The sequence below is a fragment of the Canis aureus genome, chromosome 18 (assembly GCF_053574225.1).
Source record: "Canis aureus isolate CA01 chromosome 18, VMU_Caureus_v.1.0, whole genome shotgun sequence".
Classification (NCBI taxonomy): Eukaryota; Metazoa; Chordata; class Mammalia; order Carnivora; family Canidae; genus Canis; species Canis aureus.
Window position 1 is genome coordinate 12,424,308 of NC_135628.1, and position 24,218 is coordinate 12,448,525.

Sequence of the window (24,218 nt, forward strand, 5' to 3'; positions counted from 1 at the left end):
TTATTTTGCCCTGACCTTTAAAGACATCCTTTACCTTGGATCTGGACAGTCTTTCAGTATAGCTTTGGTTGGATTTGATTACAGGTTATCTCAGGAAAGTTGCTTATGTCATTGCAGAGCAAATGATTTAAGGGGGAAACAAGGCTGAGACTTAATGTACACTTAAGGTTTCATAAGGCAACTAATGTAGACATCTAGATGGCTTTTGACATTTTCAAAATTAGGGTACACTTAGGGTTTCATAAGGCAAATAATGTAGACATCTAGATGGCTTTTTTTTTATTTTTTTATTTTTTATTTATGATAGGCACACAGTGAGAGAGAGAGAGAGAGGCAGAGACACAGGCAGAGGGAGAAGCAGGCTCCATGCACCGGAAGCCCGACGTGGGATTCGATCCCGGGTCTCCAGGATCACACCCTGGGCCAAAGGCAGGCGCTAAACCGCTGCGCCACCCAGGGATCCCTTGACATTTTCAAAATTAGGGTACCATGGCAACTCCACTTTGTATTTATGGTCTCAATACTATTTTATGATTATGATCTACACTTTTTTTTTTTTTGCCCCTGGTCAGATTTTATTATCTGGTTGAAGAATATTGCAAGAGTTGTATGGCATTGTGCGGATGCAAAAGACTCATTAAAATAAATGATAAAGGTCAAATCAGAATTAGTTGAGCTTGAGAGTGAATGTAAGAAAGGGTAACATTTTAGGATTGTTGTCAGAAAAGGTGTCATCAGTCCAGCTCATCATTGTCATTTTAACTGCTCTGTGGGGTAGTTTTTGCCAGGCTCTAGAAGCAACCCGTGCAGATAGAGAAGCCCACCCGGTCGTCTTCTCTACCTTTGTGTCAGGTAACAGATGTCCTTTTTCATGTGCTGTTCAAGAAGAGGATAGGAGTTGAATTTTAAAATATGTCTGGAACTACTTGGTGTGGACTAAATATAGTTAGATTAGGTTCGGCTACAACCGAGAGAACCAACGGCTTCAAAGAGAAGTTGTCCTCTCACATCCACGTGGCGGTCCTGGGCTGGCGTGATGTTCCAGTGTCGTGGGCTTGGGCCCCTCGGTCTTGTGGCTTTGCCTTCTGTGGCTGGGGACAGTTGGTCTGGGCTTCACCTGGGGGCCCACTGGAAATGCAGTCTCAGAACCTCCCCGCCCCCACAAGACCTCCTGACCTATAATCTGCGTTTTTAGCTAGGTCCCCAGGGGATTGCTGTGGGTAGTTAAGTTTGAGAAGTGCTGAGCTGGATACCTGGTGCCCAAGTCTGAGTCTCATCCGGATCACCTGGGGCACTTATTTAAGTGTTCTTGGGGCCCCTATGCCAAGAGATTCTAGGTCAGTGGTTTAGGGAATTATTTCCTTTTCATTCTTCCGTGGCCCCAGGTGTTTGGGAACCTCTGCTGTAAGACCGCAGCCCCTGATACACATTCTTAGAGGTTTGTGAAGTCAGTGTCCTGTTCTTGCCTTCGGCGATGGCCTTTGCTGTGCGCCTTGATACTTTTTTAAAATCATCTCTTTTATTTTGGAACAGTGTTGGATTTACAGAAAAGATTGCGAAGATCATATGGAGAGTTTCCGTATACCCTTCCCTCAGTTTTCCCTAACGTTAACATCTTAATATAACCCGGTACATTTCTTAAAACTAAGAAATTAACCATGACACATGACTGGTAACTAAACTTCAAACTTTACTTGGATGTCAGCAGTTTTTCCACTAATGTCCTTTTTCTGTTCCAGGATCTAATCCAGGAACGCCAACTGTATTGTAATATAGTTGTCATGGTTCCTCGGTCTCCTTCAGCCTTTGCTGGTTTCTCAGTTGTTATTTCATGGCCTGATGGTTTTGAGGAGTAACTTTAATATCAGGACAGTTTCAAACAGAGAAATGGTGAGAATAGTACAAAGAACTTCTGCCTACCTTTTATCCAGATTCTTTAATTATTAATATTTTGCTTCACAGACTTCATCCGTTTTCTCTCCTTTTAATATATATCCTTTTTCGGAGCCATCCGAGGGTGATTTAGGGGCATCGCCCCCCTTTATACCTAAATACTCAGTGCATCTTTCCTAAGAACAGACTCATTCTCTTACATAACCATAGTCTCTTTATAAAAGCCAGGAAATTGAACATTAGTTCAAAACTATCATCTAATTCAAAGTCCATAGGCCATAGTCAAGATTTTCAGTTGTCCCAATAAGGTCCTTTATAGGTGTTTCTCCCTACAGTCTGAAATCCCTCCAGGATCATGTATTACTACATTTATTGTCCTGTCCCTTTGGGTCTCCATTGATCTGGTAGTTTCCTTAGACTTTATCTTTTGTGACCTTGACAATTTTGTGGAGCACAGGACAGCTTTGTGCAATGCCCTTCTGTTTGAGTTTCTGTCTGTTTTCCCCCCAGGTTTTGCATTTTGGGGTGAAATGCCAGAGACATGTTGTTGTGTCCTTCTTGGGACATTGTATCAGAAGGCACATGATGTTTCCTTGTGTTATTCTTGGTTTTACAAACGCAGCAGATAACTGAGGTTCGTGGAAGTGATTTGCCAGTTAACGAAGCAGGACACAAAGCCAGGCCTCATTTACACTCCAGACTGAATTTTTAAACAGTTGGCTAAATTGTGGGCATCGCCTTATGGAGACCCACCCAAAGAGTTAGAATCCCAGGTCTTGGTCACCCCACGGGTGCTGAAGTTGGAGCAAGAAACTAGTGGCAGTCCTGGTGTCAGGTGTTTTTTTCTTGATGGTGTCAGGTGTTGTTTCTTGAGTCTGAAGTTGGCACAAGGATTGGAAGTGTGTTTGCACATGCAGTGAAGACTTGAGAAATGATCGTGACTTGGGTTTTCTTCTAATTTCTGCCTTCTTCAGTGAGGGTCACAAACCCTGCCTCTGCCTCTCTCCTATGGCGTGTTACCTTTGTTCAGAAGGCTCTTTGCTCCTTTTTAGCCTGAGTGGCTACTATGCCACTAAAAGGTTGTTTCTGGAAGTTGGGCTGGGCATTGCTATCTTATGGTCTTCTAAAACCTTGAGTATCCTTCCACTTGTGTTGTCACTCTCTGTTAACTGAAACCAGTGGTCTGACTCAACCTGGAGTGTGCCCAAGAATCACCTAGGGAGCTGACGAAAAATGCATAGTCCCAGCCTGGCTGCAGAGACATGGATGCCTTTGGCCAGGGATGGGGCCCCTTGTCCACTGTGTGATGAGCACTAAGTGAGTTTGATGCGGGGGCTCCCACATCTCATGGTCCAGGGGCTCATGAGAAAGAGTCATGCATGAGTCTGTAGATGGTTTCACCTTGGAGTGCTGCTTCTTTAGTGCCCAGAAAACCATCCGTCCTTGATCAGTGGGTCAAGGGTTAATTATGACTAACTGGAAGAGGAAGCTTCCTGACTAGGGGGATCATGTCTGCCCAGCCTTGCTTTAACAATGCCCCTGTGGTTCAGGGGGATGTCTGCATGGAGAAGACTGCTTTGTCTTCTTTCTGAACTGTGAGGAGCCATTTCTATGTTTGCACTCTGGCAGGAAGAGCCCCTAAGGGCTTTTTTACAGGTGGAGCCTGCGGTACCAACCTGGTGGCTGTCAGCAGGTGTTGGCTCTCACTCGCGGCTTCTTTGTTCTTTTTTTGTATATTTTTTAATTGGAGTTCAATTTGCCAACATCTAGCCTAACACCCAGTGCTCATCCCGTCAAGTGCCCCCTCAGTGCCCGTCACCCAGTCACCCCAACCCCCCGCCCACCTCCCTTTCCACCACCCCTTGTTTGTTTCCCAGAGTTAGGGAATGTGACAGACGTTCTCTCACCCTCTCTGATATTTCCCACTCATGTTCTCTCCTTTCCCCTTTAATCTCTTTCACTATATTTTATATTCCCCAAATGAATGAGACCATGTAATGTTGGTCCTTCTCCGATTGACTTCCTTCCCTCAGCATAATACCCCCCAGTTCCATCCACGTCGAAGCAAATGGTGGGTATTGGTCGTTTCTAATGGCTGAGGAACATTCCACTGTATACAGAGACCACAGCTTCTTCATCCAGTGCTCCGCATCCCTTGCCATCAGGCAAATACCAATTGGAGCCACAATGAGATACCACCTCACACCAGGGAGAAGGGTGAAAATTAACAAGATGGGAAAGAGCCAGTGCTGGGAGGATGTGGACGGGGAAGGCTCTTGCCCTGTGGGTGGGAACGTGAGCTGGTGCAGCCGCTCGCTCGTGCTTCTGCTGTGACCTGTGTGGTGGGTGGCTGAGTGCTCGCCCTCCGAGAGGCGCTTGGGGCAGCTGTGGGGGGCACATGGAGCCCGAAGGGCTGCTGCCCACCTGTGCTCCCCTCCTGCGGCTGAGCAGCCTCACTCCTCCGCCCAGAGCCTGGAGACCTCCCCGCCGCAGGTCGGCCCAGGGGTAGAGCGCTCACACTTGAGCCCCACATACCCTCCTCCAGCCTCAGTACCTTGACTTTGTAAAGCTGACATCATCGGTTTCCACTTTCACGATTGTTGTGAAGATGAGGGGAGATGCGTGAAAACAATGAAGGACATTGCCTGGCTCAGAGCAACAGCTCTGTGAAGGCCACCTGGTTGCCCTGGTTGCTGCCGGTGTGAGCACAACTGCATGAGATGTGGCCCCCCCGGGTGGCTCAGTGGGGGAGCGTCCACTCAGGTCACGAGCGATCCCGGGGTCCAGCCCCGCAGTGCCTGGGGGTGGGGGGAGGTCCCTGCCCAGCAGGGAGCCTGCCTCTCCCTCTCTGCCCCTCCCCACCTCACTCATTTTCTTTCCCTCTCTTGCTCTCTTTCTAATAAAAAGATAAATTCTTTTTTTTAAAGTAAAGAAAATGAGATGCACTGGTTTTCCTTTTTACCTGCTCTTCACCATGGACAGTTCCCTTGCATTCTCCTTTCTCCACCGAATGTTCTTTTTTTTTTAAGATTTTATTTATTCATTCATGAGAGACACACACACACACACAGAGGGAGGCAGAGACACAGGCAGACGGAGAAGCAGGCTACATGCAGGGAGCCCAATGTGGGACTCGATCCCGGGTCTCCAGGATCATGCCCCGGGGTGAAGGCAGCGCTATACCGCTGAGCCACTGGGGCTGCCCTCCACCTAATGTTCTTAATGTTTAGGAAGGAGAGACAACCGAAGAGTTAGGGTGGGAGGCACCATCTAGCAATAGGGGAGAACTCTATTTTTTTATATATAAATTTATTTTTTATTGGTGTTCAATTTGCCAACATATAGCATAACACCCAGTGCTCATCCTATCAAGTGCCCCCATCAGTGCCCGTCATCCAGTCACCCCCACCCCCGCCCACCTCCCTTTCTACCACCCGTAGGTTGTTTCCCAGAGTTAGGAGTCTCTCATGTTCTGTCTCTCTTTCTGATATTTCCCACTCATTTTTTCTCCTTTCCCCTTTATTCCTTTTCACTATTTCTTATATTCTAGGGGGGAGCTCTAACTGCACATGCAGCCAGTTTGCGCTGTGGAACATTCACGGGCTCCCTAGAACTTCTCCGTGATCCCTTCTTCCAGTCCTTGCCCCCTCACCAGCATTCCTGGCAGCAGCCGTGATGCCTTTGTCCCCTCTCCTCCTCTGCTCCCCCACTGCTGGCAGAGGAGGGAAGGGTGGTCCTGCTTCTTTCCCAGGGTGCTTGGTCTGCCCCAACCTTCGTCTCTTTGGCGGTTCACCAATAAGCTTTTCTATTCCTACCTTGGGAGACCCTTCTCTTGACCTACGAGTTCTCTTGCTGGTGTGTGCTTTATTTTTTTGTCTTTCCATTCTAAGTTTTTCTTTTTTTTTAAGATTTATTTATTTATTTATGATAGAGAGAAAGAGAGAGGCAGAGACACAGGAGGAGGGAGAAGCAGGCTCCATGCCGGGAGCCCGACGTGGGACTCGATCCCGGGACTCCAGGATCACGCCCTGGGCCAAAGGCAGGCGCTAAACCGCTGAGCCACCCAGGGATCCCCTTAAGACTTTATTTATTTATTCTTGAGAGACACAGACAGAAAGGCAGAGACATAGGCAGAGGGAGAAGCAGGCTCCCTGCGTGAAGCCTGATGTGGAACTCGATCCCAGGACCCCGGGATCATGCCCTGAGCCAAAGGCAGATGCTCAACCACTGAGTCACCCAGGTGCCCCTTTCAATTCCAAGTTGATTTACATGTTGTCAGTATATTTGTTGCATCAGTATCTACTTAATCTTTCCTCTCCCTGGAGCTGCCCTCTCAGGGCAGCAGTGCCCTCTGCTTTGCTAAATCAAGTGGTCTTCACTCTGCCTTGGTTGGCCTCGCTCTCTTGGTTACACTCTGCAGAGCTACTCATTCTTATCTTCTTGAAACCCCATCCTTCCCTTCATTAACTGCGGTTCTGAGATTCTCCCCCTTTGTCTGATTAGGCGTTGTTCCCTTCATGATGCCATGCCTTTCTCCTTTTTTTCTAAATCTGTCCCAGCCTCAGTGCTTAACCTTCTGGTCCATGTGCTCACTCCTGATACTCTTTGTCTAGGTTCTATGTTCTCTCTTGGCTTGAAGTGTAACTTCTATCTAAGTAATAACTGCTCATCAAGTGCACTGCTAGCAGGTCACCAGTTCTTCTCTGTTGGATACATTATTTCTCTATATAAACCTTCATGTACCTACAGAAACTGCCCAGATGGAAATCTACAGAAAGACAGTCTCATAGGTGTTAACCAACCTTTGGAAATTATTTCATGTAGAAGAGGGATGGATGAAATGTGTTGCTTATGACTCCAAGTACAAACTCCATCCTGTCCATACAAGGACATAGAGCCCAATTCTACTCAGAAAAAAAGTTATCATAGGCCATCTGGGCGGGCAAGGGGCCTGGATCATCTCTCTTACCTGTACACCAGACAAACACTTGGGAAGACTTAACACCTGTTATGCCTCAGGTTCAGGTCCAAGAAGGACGATGGGGAGAGATGCATGATTTTCAGCTTTTTAGCTCAATCCTTCTCAAATGCTTTTGGGGTGAGGGGTATGCAATGTGCTTCCGGGTTCTCCACATTCAGGTCTGCAACAGCACAGCTTGTATTGACCTGTGTCATTTTGTGATGCTTTTGGGAAAGGTTTTGTTTGAAGAGAGTATACCACAATTGAAAAATAAAAAAGTCATAGAGAGTATACCACAATTGAAAAATAAAAAAGTCATAGAGATGATTCTTGAGTAATCCTGAAACTTGGGTCAGATTTTTTAACTTGACTTCCTGTCCCTCCTTCATGTTCCTATGATTTCCCTTCATGTTATCCAGGGTTCAAGGCATCTACAGGTACTGTGTGCGATTTTCAGGTACCATCTTGCCTTATAGAAGAAGCTGCCCCTTTAAAAGTGTGTCCCTGCAAAAAAAAAAAAAAAAAAAGTGTGTCCTTGCACATTTATGTACTTGTTCATCTCTTGCAGTTTCAGCTCTTCATTCCTATACATCTGGCTTTGCCAAGCACTGCCCAGAGCCTCCATCATACTCGAACCTTTGTGTAGGTGTTGTCATGCAGTTGTTTCTCCATCCTTCTAATTTCTCCTTTGCCGGTAGCTTTTATTCAGTTAGTTCAGTCTGCACAGAGTGTTACTTACATTTTTTTTTAAACATATCCGTGACTTTTGGAGTAGATTACATGCTCCTGGTGGTCAGTCTGGGCTTTACATACATTTGTGTGTTATGATCCCTTACATTGACTTTTCTTTCTATGTGCAACTACTTTAGGTTTGAAGTATGAACAGGATGGATGAGAGTAAAACATTGATAGTCTTCAATCTTCAAGCAGAAAAATTGTAGTAGCACCCCCTTACCCCTATGTGGTTGGGGATTTTATTTCCCTAAAGGAAACATAGATGATGTGTTTTTAGGCAAGCATGTACAGAATGACTGCTTGCATTTTTCCCTCAGCTATCCTATTTATATAGTATATTTAAGATAAAATCTAATATGTATAAATTTTATTTACCCAAGACCTTTTGAAAGCTCATTAATTGCATAAAGCACATTTAAATTTTTGTGCTTGATGTTGGACCTTTTGCTCATTTTGTACATAAGAATGATGGTAGCAGTAGTGATGCTAGCATGCATGCATCATGAGATCAGCACATACGATGTGCCAGGCAGTATGTTAAATGCCTTGATGGAGTATTTCATGTCCTTACTACAGCCCAACAAGGCAGACTGTAGACTCCCTATTTTGTAATTGTTCACAAGTTCATTAATCTGCCTCAGGTCACACAGCTAGGAAGCTACTGATTTGAATCCAGCACTGCATGACACTAAAACCGAGGCAATTTCTACTAAACCATAAATCTGTTTGGTAGCTCGTTTTTTAAAAATTTCATTTCAGCTTTGTCGAGGTATAATCAACATATATAATTATAAGATATTTAGAGTGTACATCACGGTGATTTGATGTACAAATATACTGTGAAAGGGTTCTCCCCCACCGAGTTAATTAACACATCCATCATTTCACATATTTCTTTTGCGTGTTTGTGTGAGAACATTCAAGTTCTACTCTCTTAGCAAATTTCAATTATACAATACAGTGTCATCAACTATAATCACCACGTTTTACATTAGGCCTTATTCATCTTACAGGTGATGGTTTGTATCCCTTTACCAATGTCTCCCTATTTCCAATACCCCCCGCTCCTGCCCAGCTACTTTTCTATTCTGTTTCTGTAGGTTTGATTTTTTTTAAAAAAAATCTACACATAAGCGATATTTTGTAGTATTTGTCTTTCTTTGTCTGACATCTTTCACTTGTCTGGTGGTTCTTTTTCCAGTTCTTCATCTCTTTTGCCCCCTCCCCAATGCCAACCCCCCCCCACCAGCCTGATCTGAGCAGACACATACACGATTGCCACTTGCCTTGCTCCATCCACTTATGATGGGATTTCTGGGGACCCATGGTGTTCTGAGAGCAAAGGTGGTATTTTTTTAAAAATTAAGGAAAATGTGGCAAGTGGCCTGGCTTACTGCAGAAGGAGCCCACCTGAAAAGAGACATCCTTTTGAGGCTGGCAGTTTGGCTTGGTGCTTACAAGCATGGACTGTGGGTAGACTGATAGGGACTCAAAATCTGGGCTGTCACTTAAGAGCTGTGTGACTGGGGACAAGTCTTCTGCTTTGTAAGGAAGAATTAGCAATATTCATACATCCTTCCTGGCATTGTGGGATTCAGTGAGATAATCACTCAAAGCTCTGCTTACTAATGGTAACCGTTACAAGCCAATAATGAATTTTTGAGAGTGGTACATAGAAGAGAACAAGCTTTTTGTGTTCCAGGCAAAATTGGAACCAATAATACAAATGTCCCCTTCAGTGCATTAAGCCAATTCTGTAGCCTGAAAACCCATAATTCCTATGGCATTTAAATATTGATAGCCTGGCGAACTAAAATGACAGCTGAGCTCTAAAGAGAAAGTTTTGAATTCGGAACTTTAAGATCTCATAGCACACAGAATGCGCAATAGGAATGTACTGGATACCACTGAATCGTACATTTAAAAACGGTTAAGAATGGAGATTTTATGTTATGTGTAGTTTACCACAATAAACAATTTTAAAATCCCATAGAATCAGGAAAATGAGACTGAATTTCTGGAATGGGAGGTTACAATCTTTCATGGCAAAAATTAAAAGTCATGTGATTTTCCTGGACTGTTCTTTCCCGAGTGGTTGGATTATATCAGAATTTCTCAGCCTCAGCATCACTGATGTTTTGGACTGGATTATTCTTAGTTGTGAGGGCTGTCCTGTGCATTGTCGGAGTTAAGCAGTATCTTGGCCTTCCCACTAGGTACCAGTGGTATTCTCTCACCTACTCGTAGTAACCAAAAATGCCTCTAGATGTTGCCAAATGTCCCCTGGGCAATAGGCAAATTTCTCTCTTTCGAGGGGCTTAAATCAGTGGTTCCCAAGCTTGGTTCTTTGTTGGAGTTGTGTATGAAACATACTGAACAGACAGAGTGGATTATTTGTAGGTGATTTCCCATGTTTATCCAGCTCCATGGTGCTGCTAATGCCCAGGGACCCAGATTCAGAAATCACCGTTGTGAGACCCTTTACATCTGACTGTCTGGGCTGGTGACCCCTCTGCTTCCCACAGTAACCCTCAGCAAGTGCCTTATACCTTCATCAGGAACTACTAATTCTTCCCGTCTCCTTGCTTTCAGAGGGTACAAATGTAGCACCGGTAAGATCTCCTTTTGTTCCATGCAACAAAGACGCAACAAAGCCCATGTGATGCTACACTAGTGCTTTTTGTGGTATCATGATAAGGTAAAATGACATTGTGACAAGAATAGTCCTTCCTCATCTGATTTTTGCACCTGTTGGATTTGGTGTTATAGCAGTTATTTCTTAAACTTCCTTTAAAAGAAGTGACCAGGCTACTTCCCTTTCTGGCTTTAGCTCTCTTTCCCTGTGTGATGGAGTATATCTAACCTCATAAAACAGAGTTTGACATGCTTTGGAGGAGAAAGACAGCAAACATATTTCTCCTCTCAACCAAGAGCTCAGTTTAATTGAGCAGAATGAACTCTAGCATTCCACTTTTCCTTCTGAAAATGAACTGCAGATTTTAGTTCCCTTTCTCCATGGATTTCAGCAGGGAGGTCTTTCTGCAAAGGCGGGGGGCGGGGGTGGCCATGGTGAGAGGAACATGCCTTTCCTTGCTCCCACCATGCATTCTAAATGTATTCTTACATTTTGTTAGCTGACTTTATGAAGATTTATTTTTGTCCTTCATTCAAAGCCATCCATAGCCAAAAGACAACCAAATGGCTTTGAGATGAGATATATCCATTTTCAAAATGATTGTGGGGGTGCTGGGTGGCTCAGTCCATTAAGCATCTGACTCTTAGTTTTGCTTAGCTTATGATCTTAGAGTCATGAGATCGAGCCCTGCTTTCGGCCCCCACACTGACATGGAACCTACTTGAGGTTCTCTCTCTCTCTCTCTCCCCCCACCTCTAAAAAAAATAAACAAACAAACAACAAAAAACTCAAAATGATTGTGGATGGGTCATTACTCTTGGGACAAGTTTATGGTGATCTGTTTGAATTTTTCAGCCTCATCACCATAGGATGCTGGTCATTTCTGGCTTATTTCTTTCTTGACCTCCTGACCTATATAAACAACTACCTATTAGCTCATTTTCCTTACCCATCTATATGTCCCTTGCTCCACAAACTCAGCATCTTCAAAACTGTCTTTATTGCTCCTTTTCCTCCACAACCCATGCAGTTTTGCTTCAGAATCTTCATGTTTCCTCCTCTTAGTGATAGATGCCAACATACACCCAGTTTGCTGAAGCTGAAACTGTGTCCTCCTAGGCTCTACTGTCTCCCTCAGCTTTTCTATCCAATCCATTACCCCAGAGAATTTGCCTGTCACTGGCCCCTCTTTATCACATCTGCTGCTGCTGCTCTGTTCTCTTTGGGCAATGTGGAAGCGCGACCAACAAGGGAGGACTTCAGTGTAAGTGTGGTGGATATCCCCCAAGGGCAGAACTTTAAAAGAGAGAGAATAGTATTCACTCAAGCAGGAGATTATGAGCACCAAGTAGGCAGATACAAATTGAGGAATATATGGATATGAGAAAGAGCCAGTTAGAAACCTTAGAAATAGAAAATGTACATATGGTAGGTGAAATCTTAAAAAAAAATACAAAAGATAAATAAAAACAATATAGTGCATCGACAAAGTTACCCTAGAGTAGATTTGGCTAAAGGAAGAATTGATAACTTGGAGGATGAAATTGAGGAATTCATCCAGAACATAGCCCAAAAGATGAATGAATGAAATATACGAATGCTAATTGTGTTTAAAAGTTACATTAAGAGGGGATCCCTGGGTGGCTTAGCAGTTTAGGGCCTGCCTTTGGCCCAGGGAGCAATCCTGGAGTCCTGGGATCAAGTCCTGCATCAGGCTCCCTGCATGAAGCCTGCTTCTCCCTCCTCCTGTGTCTCTGCCTCTCTCTCTCTCTCTCTCTCTATGTCTATCATAAATAAATCTTTAAAAAAAGAAAAAAGTTACATTAAGAGATTTTGTCCTATGTCTAATTGGCAGTCCTACTAATAAAGAATGGAATGAATTATGGAGAGGCAATATTTGAGGAGATCTTGGCTATTATCTTACCTTTCTGAAATTGAAGGGAAAACCCACAGTAGGAGGGAACAGGGGCTCTGGCTTTTGCTGGTTGGAGGAGTAAAGGCTCTGCTGTGAGGAGCTGAGTGGACTTAGTACTTTGTCCAAGAGCCAAAGGCAAAAGGAAGGTTTATAAGCTATAAGCAGGGGGTCGACATGGTATGATTTGTACTTTTAGAAGATTTCTCTGCTGAAATCTACTAGAAAGCAGCCTAAAATCTGCAATTCATCTTCAGCAGGAAAAGCAGAATTCTAAAGTTCATTTTTGCTCAATTAAACTGAATTCTCAGTTGAGAGGAGAAATCTGTTTGCTGTCTTTCTCTTTATGTTTTGCAAGAAATAAAATGAAATAAGAGAGATTAATTTGACAGTCCTCGCAATAGTCCAGGCAAGAAGTGATATGCTGTGGCTTAGGATAGTGATGGGAGACAGAAAGAAGTGAAACATATGTCTCATCCAGATGTAGAAGAAGATTACATTGAGGGCAAGCGAGAGAGAAATGTGGAAGATTATTTCAAGATTTCTTGTAGGAATAGCTGGGCAAATGGTGATGACAGCCATCATGATAGAAAACACTACTGAAGGGATATTTAAGTGGACTCACAGTCCAGAACCTTATAAATGGGTTAAGGAGAATAAGGCAATCTATATGGCTGCACCTCCTTTCAGATTCTCTCTGGGTTTCAGTACACTAGCCAATTTGTCCACCCAACTGGTCTCTTGGCCTCCAGTGCATTCACCTATCATTAGAAAATGCACATTTCATTATGTCACTTTCCTGCTTAAAAAACTCATGATGGGTCCTAATCATCAAGAGTTGTTTATAGGACTTTGACATCTTTTGCCTCTGGCTTGCCTCTTTATTCCCTCTCTCTCACTCGTGCATGATGTTGTTGGCTCCTCTGTATGCCACATGGTATTTAGCTATGCCTTTGCATTTACTATACCTTCAACCAAAAGTGCCCCGAGCATCTATTTTTAATTGCTTCTCTGTACCCGGGGGCAGGATAAAGAAGAAGGTTTAGAGATTCACCTGTGAGATTGACTTGTTAGGGCTGACGAACAAGTGAAAGGAAGGGCATGGAAGCTGTAACCTTGATTGCAAGCGTATTTTCTAGCAAGTAGAAGAAGGTGAGTAAAAGTTGAAAATCGAGAAAGAGAGTTTTGGGGTAAGGTTTGAGTTTGAGCTAAAATAGCCTGAGACAGAAGGCGACTCCAGCGAAGTGAGGTCTGGAGGTGTGGATTTGAGCATAAGGTGAGAAGGGAACCTGAGCACAGAGGCTTCTTCCATTGGACCTCAAAAGCCTCAGTGTTGGGGCTCAGCTGGTTGGACGTCCAACTCTTGGTTTTGGCTCAGGTCCTGATCTCATGGGTCATGAGCTGAAGCCCTGCAATGGGCTCTGTTTTCAGTGGAGAGTCTGCTTGAGACCTTCTTCCTCTGTTTCGCTCCCCAATTGCACACACACGGGCTTTTTCCCACTCTCAAATATATATATATATTTTAAAGGCTCAGTGTTGGGGTGCCTGGGGGTTCAGTCAGTTAATCATCTGTCTTCAGCTCAGGTCACGATCTCAGGGTCCCAGGATTAGCCAACATTAGGCTCCCTGCATAGTGGGGAGTCTGCTTCTCCCTCATCCTCTGCTCCTCACCCCTGCTCATGCTCTCTCTCTCTGTCAAATAAATAAAATCTTCAAAAAATATACATATATAGATAGACAGATAAAATTTACAAAGCAGATAGGCTCGGTAGGATAAACAGAAATGACTGTCAACCCGTGGACAGGGTATTATCAGACCAGTGAGCAGATACCAGAAAGCCAGATAAAGCTCTGAAGGCAAAGTAAGGTTCAGGTCCAGTTTAAACACAGGATAATGAAGGTTTATCAACTGCAGAGAAACTGAGACTGGATAGAAGACAGCAGTCAAAAGCACACTGAGAGGAACTGGTGGTAAGGGCAGTTTTAAGAAGTGAGTTCACTTTTGAGTCGTGTTGTCCACCCCCCCGCCCCCGGGCTTTTTCTTCCTGACTCTCTCCGCTGTGTCCTGAGTTTACTCCTTTGGGAGCGGGTGCACTGATGCCGATTCATCCTCCTTTCTTAAAAGGTAATGGATGTGCTAAGACAGCTGCCAGCAAGCAGTGGAAGGACATGGACTTCAATTCTCAAATATAGGTGCCAGGAATGGGACAGTGACAATCTAAGGCTAAACCACAGCCATGAGCTGAAGCAGACGCTTACCTGACTGAGCCACCCAGGGGCCCCTGCCTTTTAAATTTTAAACCATGCACACAGGTACTGTTGACCTTCCACCTATGAACTTAACACAAATAAGTCTTTCACGTGAAGGTAGGCAGACCATAAGGCCTGCCTGAATTGGTTTGCAGTGTAAATCCCTCATTTCACATTGCTTCCAAGTGTGTGGTGGAGTAAAATGGCATGCCAGCCGGGGCAGGGTCGTGTGGGTGTACCTCTTGGAGATGACTGATATTAAAGAAAGTGGAGAGGGATATAGGGATTCTGAAATTGATTGTTGTGGCTCAGCAGTTTAGCACACCTTTAGCCCAGGGTGTGATCCTGGAGACCCGGGATTGAGTCCCACGTCGGGCTCCCTGCATGGAGCCTGCTTCTCCCTCTGCCTGTGTCTCTGCCTCTCTCTTTGTGTCTCTCATGAATAAATAAATAAAATCTTAAAAAAAAAAAAAGAAATCAATTGTTGTTGCTGCCTGCAATATTGAAATCTGGGGGGAAAATTCGTTTCTTGTATCTCTAGCGACATTCGTATTAGGACAATATAAAATAGTCAAGGACGATGAAGGAGAATCACAAAAGATAATTGATAATCATTAGTACTTTATTTTTGCATTGTTCATTTTTATGTTTTTGTCACTTTCTAAAATAGCAGTTTCCCTTAAAACTGAAGAAAAATACAATTTCTGCTGAGGAGAAAAGTGCATCAGACTACTGAGAGAGGTTTTTTTCACTTGTCTTTAACCTGCTAACACACGAGAGTGCTAATTATTTATGTCTTTGCTCATCTATGCAGTCCAGTGATTTTTATGACACAAAGATTGTACTTGATCTTGCTGAAATGTAATATTTAATTAGTTTCATGAAGCTTGAAACAAGTCATTATAAGGAAACCATTTTTGAAACGAATCATTTGTCAAGAAAAAGGTGGCATAGCCTGTCATCTTTCAATTTTTAATATTAATGTGATACACATGATTTTACTACTTTGGAGGTGTCATTGGGAGTCCCTTTGTCACTTCTGACAATTACTGCAGTCTTGTGTCAGTGCTGCACATTGGAACTATTGTCAAAATACTTGCTTTCCAAGAACCAGCTAAATTTGCCCCCAGAAAAGGGTGGTTTTGTCATTCTCCTTCAGATTATTTAGGCTGCTATTAGGAAAACAGAGTAAGCACACACACCCCTTACAGCACATCAGATTCTTCTATGCTAAAAGTATAGAGCTCCGAAGCACGGAGAGTAGTTATAGGGCTCACTGGGGGGGAAATATAGCTGTTCTAAGATGACTGGTGTCATTGACACAATGTCAGGAAGCACCTCCGGGAACTAGGCGGGTTCTCGTACATTAAAGTTTCTCCAAATCATATTGTAGGCTAAGTCGTAGTTAACATGCGTATCCCTTCTCAGAGGTGTCCTGACGTGTGGAAGCTGGGTTTCTTTTCTTTCTGGGCCGACATTACTCATAACTGCTGTGCAGAATGTGTTCAATGAATTTCCACTTATAAAAGCAAAGTGAAATCCCAAGTGCTGTGCTGTATCGCCTCAAAGTGTCAGAATAAAGCATCTGTCACATTCTTTTAAAGCACTGGAGAAAGGCTTTTTAATAGTCCAGGACCACAAAGCTTTAAGTCTTTGTGGCCAATAAGTTTTGCAATTAAAGGACTGTCAGGCGACAGCCGTATGGACAGCCGATGGATGGTGGGGACCGAGGACTGCTTCTGCTTTGCTCTTGCTGTGTTCCATCTTTAGCTCCTGCCTGAGCTTTGGCGGCAGTCGGAAAGAGACCAGAAGAAAGGGAAAGAAGCTGAAAGTCTGAAAAAAGGAAGATAGGTTCTTAATCAGACCGTATGCATTAATTGCATGTGGTGCGGGGGTCCCGCAGCCACTCGCCTGAGAGTGACAGAGGTGTCTCGGAGGAGGTCTCTGCCTCCAAAGCAAGGATATTCAGGTTGGCAAGTGAAATGAAAATGAGCTGAAGAAGTGAAAGACAGGAGGAGATGAGAGCCAAAGGCAGCCATGGGGCCAGGGTCCCTCGAGGAGGAAAGAAGAACTGGGTATCCATCCGTGTATTTATTTAACCAACGTTTTGAGAAAGTGCCTGCAAAGTGTCCAAAGGGGATACGAGAATTGCAAGAGCTTGTTCACAGGTACATCGTGCAGAGCCATGCTCTGTCCTAGGTGCTATCTCTGAGGATTTACACGTGTCATCTCAAGTCATCCTCACGACACTGCAGTGTGCGAGGGACAGTTTCTGTTTACAGAAAAGGAAGAGGAAGCCCTGAGGGAAGTCTTAAGCCTAAGGTTACAAAACCCGGGGCTGTGGGAGTTGGGGTTCAAGCCCAGGAAGTAATTTTCTTTTCTAAAGGTTGTATTTATTTGTTTGAGAGAGAAGGAGAGAGAGAGAGAGAGAGAAACACAAGCATTGGGGAGAGAGAAGCAGGTTCCCCCACTGAGCAGGGAGACTGATGCGGGGCTCGATCCCAGGACCCTCGGATCATGACCTGAGCCAAAGGCAGGTGCTTCACTGACTGAGCCACCCCGGCGCCCCCAGGAAGTCATTTCCTAAAGTTATTCGAAAGCTCCCAGTTGAGAGAAGATCTCGAAAAGCTGGAGTAGATAAAAATTCAGCATTCTAAATGCTTTTCTGGTGTCTGTGAACTTAATGTCATCTCAGAAGCATTTCCACCCCCCTCTTGGGTCATTAAAATGTTTAAAATGAACGCGCATTCAGTGAAGCCAGGCTTTCTTTTCTGGGGCATGTCTGTTTTAGGACAAGTGTGTGCCTGAGAAGTGAATGTCAGAGGCAAGAGCTGCAGCCACAATGCCCAGGTGCTCTCGTCGGCTGGGGGGCCGCCGGCCCACACCGGCTGGCGCGAAGGCAACAGCAGACCTAAGAGCCCCGAGGTGAGCATTTGGGCCCAGTGAGCCTCCAGGCTAGGTGCCTAGGTGCCAACGGATAGGAACAGGTGGTTAATATTTAATTGTGCTCCTCACAGGCATGTCAAGGAGGACACATGGATGTGGGGAACCTCGGGGCTGTCTCCAGGGAAGGAGCCTCAAGGCAGGCTGGACCCTGCCCCCCTCCTAAATTAATAAGCAGGGATTCCCAAGGATATTTCTTCGTGGGGTTCTCTGATGCTTTAAAGGAACCATGTGGTTTGAGTGGGAGAATAAATTTTTTTAAGAGATAAAAGGGAGCCAAGAGGAAGATCTGGTTTAGTAAGGAAGAAGATGAAGTGTTAAGCTTGTAAGGGTGGCAGGATCCATGTGGATCCACACGAAGGGTTATTGGAAACGCTGGAGCAGACCTTAGAAGCGGAGTCAGGGTGGGACGCATGGATTCAGGAATTTATGATCCTGGCATTTCATTGAAGGCAAGGGAGAAACGATAAAAAGGAAAGCAAAGGACCTACACCCACTTTAAGGACTAGAGAGAAGCGAGTGTTGCCAGAGACAGATTAAAAATGAATTGCTAGAGGACTTGGCCATTCTCAAAAATCTAGGTGATTTATGAAAAGTACATAAACAGAACTTTTTGTATAGTAAATTTGCTATCCGGGCTTACTGTCTTTGGTAGATTAAATTAAATCAAGGAATTCTCTTGGAGAAGAAGAGTTAAAAGTAAAAAGGAGGAATAAATCTTAAAAAACAGAAAAAGCTACCCTTTGAATATAACTGTTGGCACATAGTACTTTGCCAATCAGATTCATATGGAAATGAATACTTTGTTTGACAAATAAAAGTATTTCTGCCAACATGAAGATTTTCCCAGAATAATATAAAGTGAAGAAATACTTTTGTATGCTGCAAGATGACTTCACTATTGCTAAGGGGAGGGGGAAGAGAGCGTGGTAGTCTCCAGCCATCCTGATCCCCCTGCATGTTGCAATCTGATAACTGGCTAACCCTCCAGGTTATCCTTAAAAACATTCTTACTCTTCCCATCTCAGCTCACTGCTGAGTCCAAGAAAATAGTTTTGACCTTCAAAACAAAACGCTTAAGGAATTTAGTTACGATTAAAAAATAAATAAAATTGTGTAGGCTCTGCACCCAATGCGGGGCTCAAACGTATGACCCTAAGCTTAAGAGTCACACGCTCTAGTGACTGAGCCAGCCAGGTGCCCCAGGTATGATTTTTTAAGTCATGAAAACATACTCAGGTAGTTCAAATAATTTTGTCTCAATATTCCAAATTCAGGTTTATTCCAATGGAGTGTAGAATTTTATTTCTAGTTCCTTTGGGTTTCCTGGAATCACAAAGAGAAGAACCAGTTTTCAGCCTTTTAGACCAAATTTTCTTTTCTCCTGAGCCTTTGCTCTCAATGAGATGAAAGACAAATTGCTCATTGGGTCTACTGCAAGCTATCAAGGTGTCACCCTACTCCCGAGTCTTAGCGATCTGGGCAGATAGGCAGAAACATCTTTTGTCGCCTTGAGCAAATGTTAACTAAAACATAGGCCAGCGTTCCAAGCCAGTGTTTGGCTTGGAATTTAAGTCACGCCAAGAGCTCAATGTCAGAGTAAGGCTGTATGTAGGCAGTGGGAAAAGCGGTGACACCAGACTAGACATTTCTGCTTGGGGTATCTTGTTCAGTCCTGTTTATGATAGTGCCGCTCACCTGTGTGACCTTGCTAACGGATGGTGACAATCATTTGGCTGGTATCTGTTTTATCACCTGTTGAATCACACTCGTCAGCTAGCCTGCTCAGTGCTCTTCTGAGCCGTGAATCACATAACCCCTTCCCAAACTGTCTGTGCAGCCTACATGTGTCTCACAACTTAGAGCCAGCAGCTGCTTAGAGCCACCCAGCGTAGTTTACATGAGAGGAAGGGGGATGTGCGCTAATGAATCCAAGCTGTTCTTCAGAACAGTTTGCTTTATAGTCAACCTTTTTTCTTTCTTTCTTTCTTTCTTTCTTTTTTTTTTTTTTTTTTTTGGTTTGTTTATTTTTTAACAGAAAGTGAATGTGTGGTTTTTCCATTGACCAGAAATGCATTGAGTCTCCTTTTAGATTCTCTTAGCACCTGACTACTGTGGCAACTATTTCCCAGGGCTGTAGAAGATTAACATAGATGAAGTAAGATGTCGAATTCTCACGGGACAAGAAGATAAGGCAGATACAAAGTTTTGTTTTGTTTTGTTTTTTTTGAAGATTATATTTATTTATTCATGAGAGACACACACACACACAGAGGCAGAGACACAGGCAGAGGGGGAAGCAGGCTCCATGCAGGGAGCCTGACGTGGGACTCGATCCCAGGTCTCCAGGATCACACCCTGGGCTGAAGGCGGCACTAAACCGCTGAGCCACCTGGGCTGCCCAGATACAACGTTTTTAGGAGTGATTTATTTAATGTGCTAAGTACAGGGAGGGAATGACCTGCGTAGTTGGAGAGATCAGGGACATGTGCTTGCAGGAGAAGCCTTTGACGTGGATATTAGTGATAGTAAGAGTTCATGGTTAGAGTTGGAACCGAAAGGAGAAGGATGTTTCAACAAATGGTGTAAAGTGAAAGTATGGAAGTGGGTTTTTTTTGTTTTGTTTTGTTTTGTTTTGTTTTGGTGAATCAGAATCCAGAAGTATGGGCAACATGTATAGCGTTAGTAGAAAATTTGCTTGAGCCCAGATGGTGGAAGGCCTTGGATGACAAGTTAGTTAAGGGGTTTATGCCACATAGGCGGTGGTCAGTGGGGCTCTGTGGAGGATATTGGAGCAAAAAGAGTGACCTGAGCAAAGTTTATAGGGAAAGTCCAATTTTGTCTGATAATGGCCAGTGGAGGGGTTGGAGAGAAAGAAACTGGGGATGTGGAGACTTATTTGCAAGGATCTGGTAATGGGGTCCTGAGAACTCTTAACAAAAGTGGTGGTAAGGTCTGGAAAGGATGAAGGGGAGAGAGGTTGTGGGGGAAATAATGATGAGACTCAGTGTAAACGTGTATAACACAAAATAGGGTAAAGGAAAGGGGAAGGCAATGACGAATTCTCTAGAAACGTATGTGGAAAAAATAAACTGTCCAAAGTAGGCAAGTCGAGTAGGAAGTAACGGAAGATAGAGGAGTCACAATTTGATGTGCCAGTGAAGCATTTGATTGAAAATTTGTGGTGAGTGGTTAGTAATGAAGGGCTGACTCAGGAACAGCACCGAGACTAGGGAGGCAGAGAGAGTTAAAGATGATGGGGTTAGGGGACAGTGTGTCTGATAGCAGGAGTTGGGACGAGGAGTCAGTATTTTACTTTATTTATTTTAAAGATTTTATTTCTTCATGAGAGACACAGAGAGAGAGAGAAAGAGAGAGAGAGGCAGAGGGAGAAGCACGCTCCCTGCGGGGAGCCTGATGCAGGACTCAATGCAGGACCCTGACATCACGACCTGAACCAAGGGCAGATGCTCCACCACTGAGCCACCCAGGTGCCCTGAGTGTCAGTATTTTAGAAGAGTAGTTAGGAGATGAGAAGTAATGATATGAAAAAGCTCCATAGCCTCGTAACTAAGTCGACCCGAAGAGTGAAGGAATGAAGGCTAATGATGGACCTTAGCAGTAGTGGTGCCCTGACAGCAAGACATCGAGGTGGGGGTGGGGCAGCTTTGGGGCCGTGCTATTGCTGGGGCAGATTGATGGGTGAGGGTGATGCTTTTTGTTTGTGTGTTTAGTAAGGTGCCTGCAGGAGAGTGACATGCTATATCTAGCAAGCTGTCAGAGATTTGCAAGAGAGGATTTGGGGCCAGAACTATATATGCTCAGGGCAGTTGAAGTGAATGAGGAACTGACCGATTAGGTAAAAGCGGAAGAGACCAGAACAGAAATTTGGAGTTAGGTTGCCAGAGGCAAAAGAGAAACAGTGAAGGATCTCTTGGGTTTTATTGAAGGTTTATTGGCTAAAACTGTAGGAAACTGAAGGAAATACCATAGAAGCTCTGGAAAGAGGGTTTCAAAAAGAAGGTGGTAGTAACAGTGTCCAATAAGGTGGCTGCATTGATGCGAGCTGAGAACTGAAAGGCTGTTGGATCTAGCGTTGGGTGGTGGGGCCAATGCTCCGTTAGAACAAGAAGAATGGAGGGGGTAGGTGTGGGAAGCGGGTCATGGAAACAGCCCCCATCCTCACGTAACGTCCATTTTAAGCGCCGAAGGCTGCATTATGGGTGCATTGTGTTCAGTTAACTGTGATTCCTTTTCTCACCGGTAGTTGAGAGCTTTTCTGTAATCTTTGTTAAATCTCTAAGTTCCCCCGTGGTCTGTACTCCTTTCATATATCCAACTGAAAAATATTCTAAATATAATAGTACCCCATAGTCTGTCTTTTCAATTTTGGTTCTAAATCTATGAATCAGACCTGAATTTTAAAAAAGTCTAAGAAGTTCTTCTATGATACCTCGACGAGGAAAATATTCTAAATATAATAGTACCCCATAGTCTGTCTTTTCAATTTTGGTTCTAAATCTATGAATCAGACCCGAATTAAAAAAAAAAAAGTCTAAGAAATTCTTCTATGATACCTCGACGAGGAAGTCTAATTCTGGGAGCTGTCGTTTTAGATGCCTTCCCCTACGTCAGTAGCAATGCTCTCTTGATCTGATCTGTTGTTTTAATGTAACTTAAAGCTGACATCCAGCCGTGTCATTTAGATCTCAGTTTTGAGATGCAAAAAAGAGGAGGGGGCTGGACTGGTAGGTCTTCCTGAAAACCGATTAACATGGAGAAGGCCCTGGCGGTTGGAAGTGCAAAGTCCTTGTCTTCTGGGCAAAGTGTTGTTCCTAAAATCCCTTTGTGATTTGGTTGTGAGAACACCTTCACCCTCAACTCACAGGTAGGGCCATAAATAGTGGACAAGTTCCTGCGAAGCCCTTGGCTTCTACAACACGTAAGTGTCATTGTAGAACCCAATCTCCATTTCTCCTCTTTAAAGGAGAGCAGCACAGTAGGTCGGGATACCCCAGCACCTTTCCATTCCTCAGTGATTCTAGGTGCCCCTTCTTCCCACTGGGTTTTTAGTTGAGTTGACCATTCTTTTGAACACGTGGTGGTGGACTCAGTCATAGAGGTCGGATCTCTGGTGGAGGGAGTTCATTGAGGGGATACCATTGGTGGACTGAGCTGGAGCTTCTAGCTGGGGCTGGAGGCCCTTAGAAAGGGCTGTGAACAGTGTTCAGAATTCACCGACAGGGCAGTTACAGTAGCATCGTGTCCAAGGGCAAGTGTGTAAGGAGAAAATGGAACCTTTTCAGCAACATGAGAGGGTAAGAAGCCAGAACCCTAACCCTTTTTTGAATTTTTTGTTCCTTGTATTAATTCCCTTTTAATTCTTACAGCAGCCCTGAAGAGTGGATAGGTCCTATGCCCATTTCACAGATAAATTGGTCGAGGTTCAGCAACTTAGAGAAATTGTAGGTTATACTGCAGACGAGTTAACAGAGTTAGGATTGGAATCCATTCTGCTTGATTCAGAATTCCTTTCCCCATACCACGTTGCCCTTCAGAGGGCAGAAGCAGAACATGTTTACGTGTAGACAGCGTTCTGTGTTTGTATCTGAAAATCCAAGACCATGTGTTTCTTTGATTTTTCTTCTCCCCTTGTTTCTTGTCTGTGATTTGTTCTTTCCGTTGACACGCTACCACCCACCCCAGGGGACAGACAGGATCTGTTTGTATCCAGAGTAGAGAAGTTTCAACATCACTGGGTGAGCTGTGTGTGTCTCTCTCTCTGCTGCATTCCTTCTCTCCGGAGGCAGGCGGAGCACAGCTGTGGCTATTAGGCCTGGAGCACAGCTGTAGTCAGCCGGCCAGTTGACACCACGGCACATGGTGTCATGGTCTCATTACTCAAGTGTGTCCAGCTCAAGCTGCCGCAAGATTGGCATTTGTCAGGGCCATGGTTGGGAGAAGAATTCTATACACTTTGCAGGAACAATTTCGCAATGCCTCATGCTCCATTTGCCACACGTTCTCGTAAAAATATGAATCCAAGCTTGTTTGCATAAAACCAAACTGCCGGTTGCCAGCTTCATGTACTAATCCCAAGGAATTCTGGTTATCATTTAACCTTGGGGCTTTCGTTGTTGCTGTGTTTTCATCCTGATTTTAATGCAGCTAAGTTAAATATGATGCCTATTTTGTCCAACTGATAACGTTAAGAATAGAAAAGAGGACCACAAGGGCAATAAATCATCATTATATTTGGTGGTGATGGCTGGTAGATTACACTTTGAAAAAAATAACAGACTTACTGACAACAACCAAGAATAGCAAATGTAAATTCTCCTTACTTAGATATCTTTTTATTAGGCTTCCTTTTCTTCTTCTTTTTGCTTAAAATGATGAAATGAAACTAACAACATTTCCCTTTTTTGCTATTTTGCAGAAAAAACCGCTGTCTGCAATAATAAAGGAAGTCTGTGATGGGTAAGTATTACTCAGGATTCATCTGAGTTGCTTCAGTCCACAAGTTGAGAAGCTAATAAAATATTCCTGAGCAGTTATAAAATATTATTCATAAGTCACTACGTGACCTGCCCAAAGACATCACAAATTACTATGTAAGATTTACATGCCCTCTTACATCAAAAAATTACTGTTGTTCCTGGAAGAGCAGGAAGTGTGAAATGGCTGGTGTATGCACGCTGGGACTGGTTTTATTTATTTTGAAAAGTTGTGGTTCATTCATCCAACTTAGCAGGGAGCCATCTGAAGTTCCCGAGGTTAAATACACACCTCATCTGATACAAATGGAGAGGACCATTTAGGTTCCCATAGAAGATAAAAGAATTTAAAAGACCAGTCCATGTGTCGTTTTGCTTCCATGTGAACTTCAC

General features: G+C 44.0%; 1 protein-coding gene across 5 annotated transcripts in view; it reads left to right on the forward strand.

The window, feature by feature from the left end:
- ELMO1 (engulfment and cell motility 1) overlaps positions 1-24,218 on the forward strand; it is a 525,893-nt gene that overhangs the window by 99,522 nt on the left and 402,153 nt on the right. For all 5 annotated transcript variants that reach the window (XM_077856191.1, XM_077856193.1, XM_077856195.1 and 2 more), the window contains one exon: positions 23,768-23,808. In XM_077856191.1, coding sequence (XP_077712317.1) covers positions 23,768-23,808 — 41 coding nt within the window. The remainder of the gene's footprint in view (positions 1-23,767; positions 23,809-24,218) is intronic.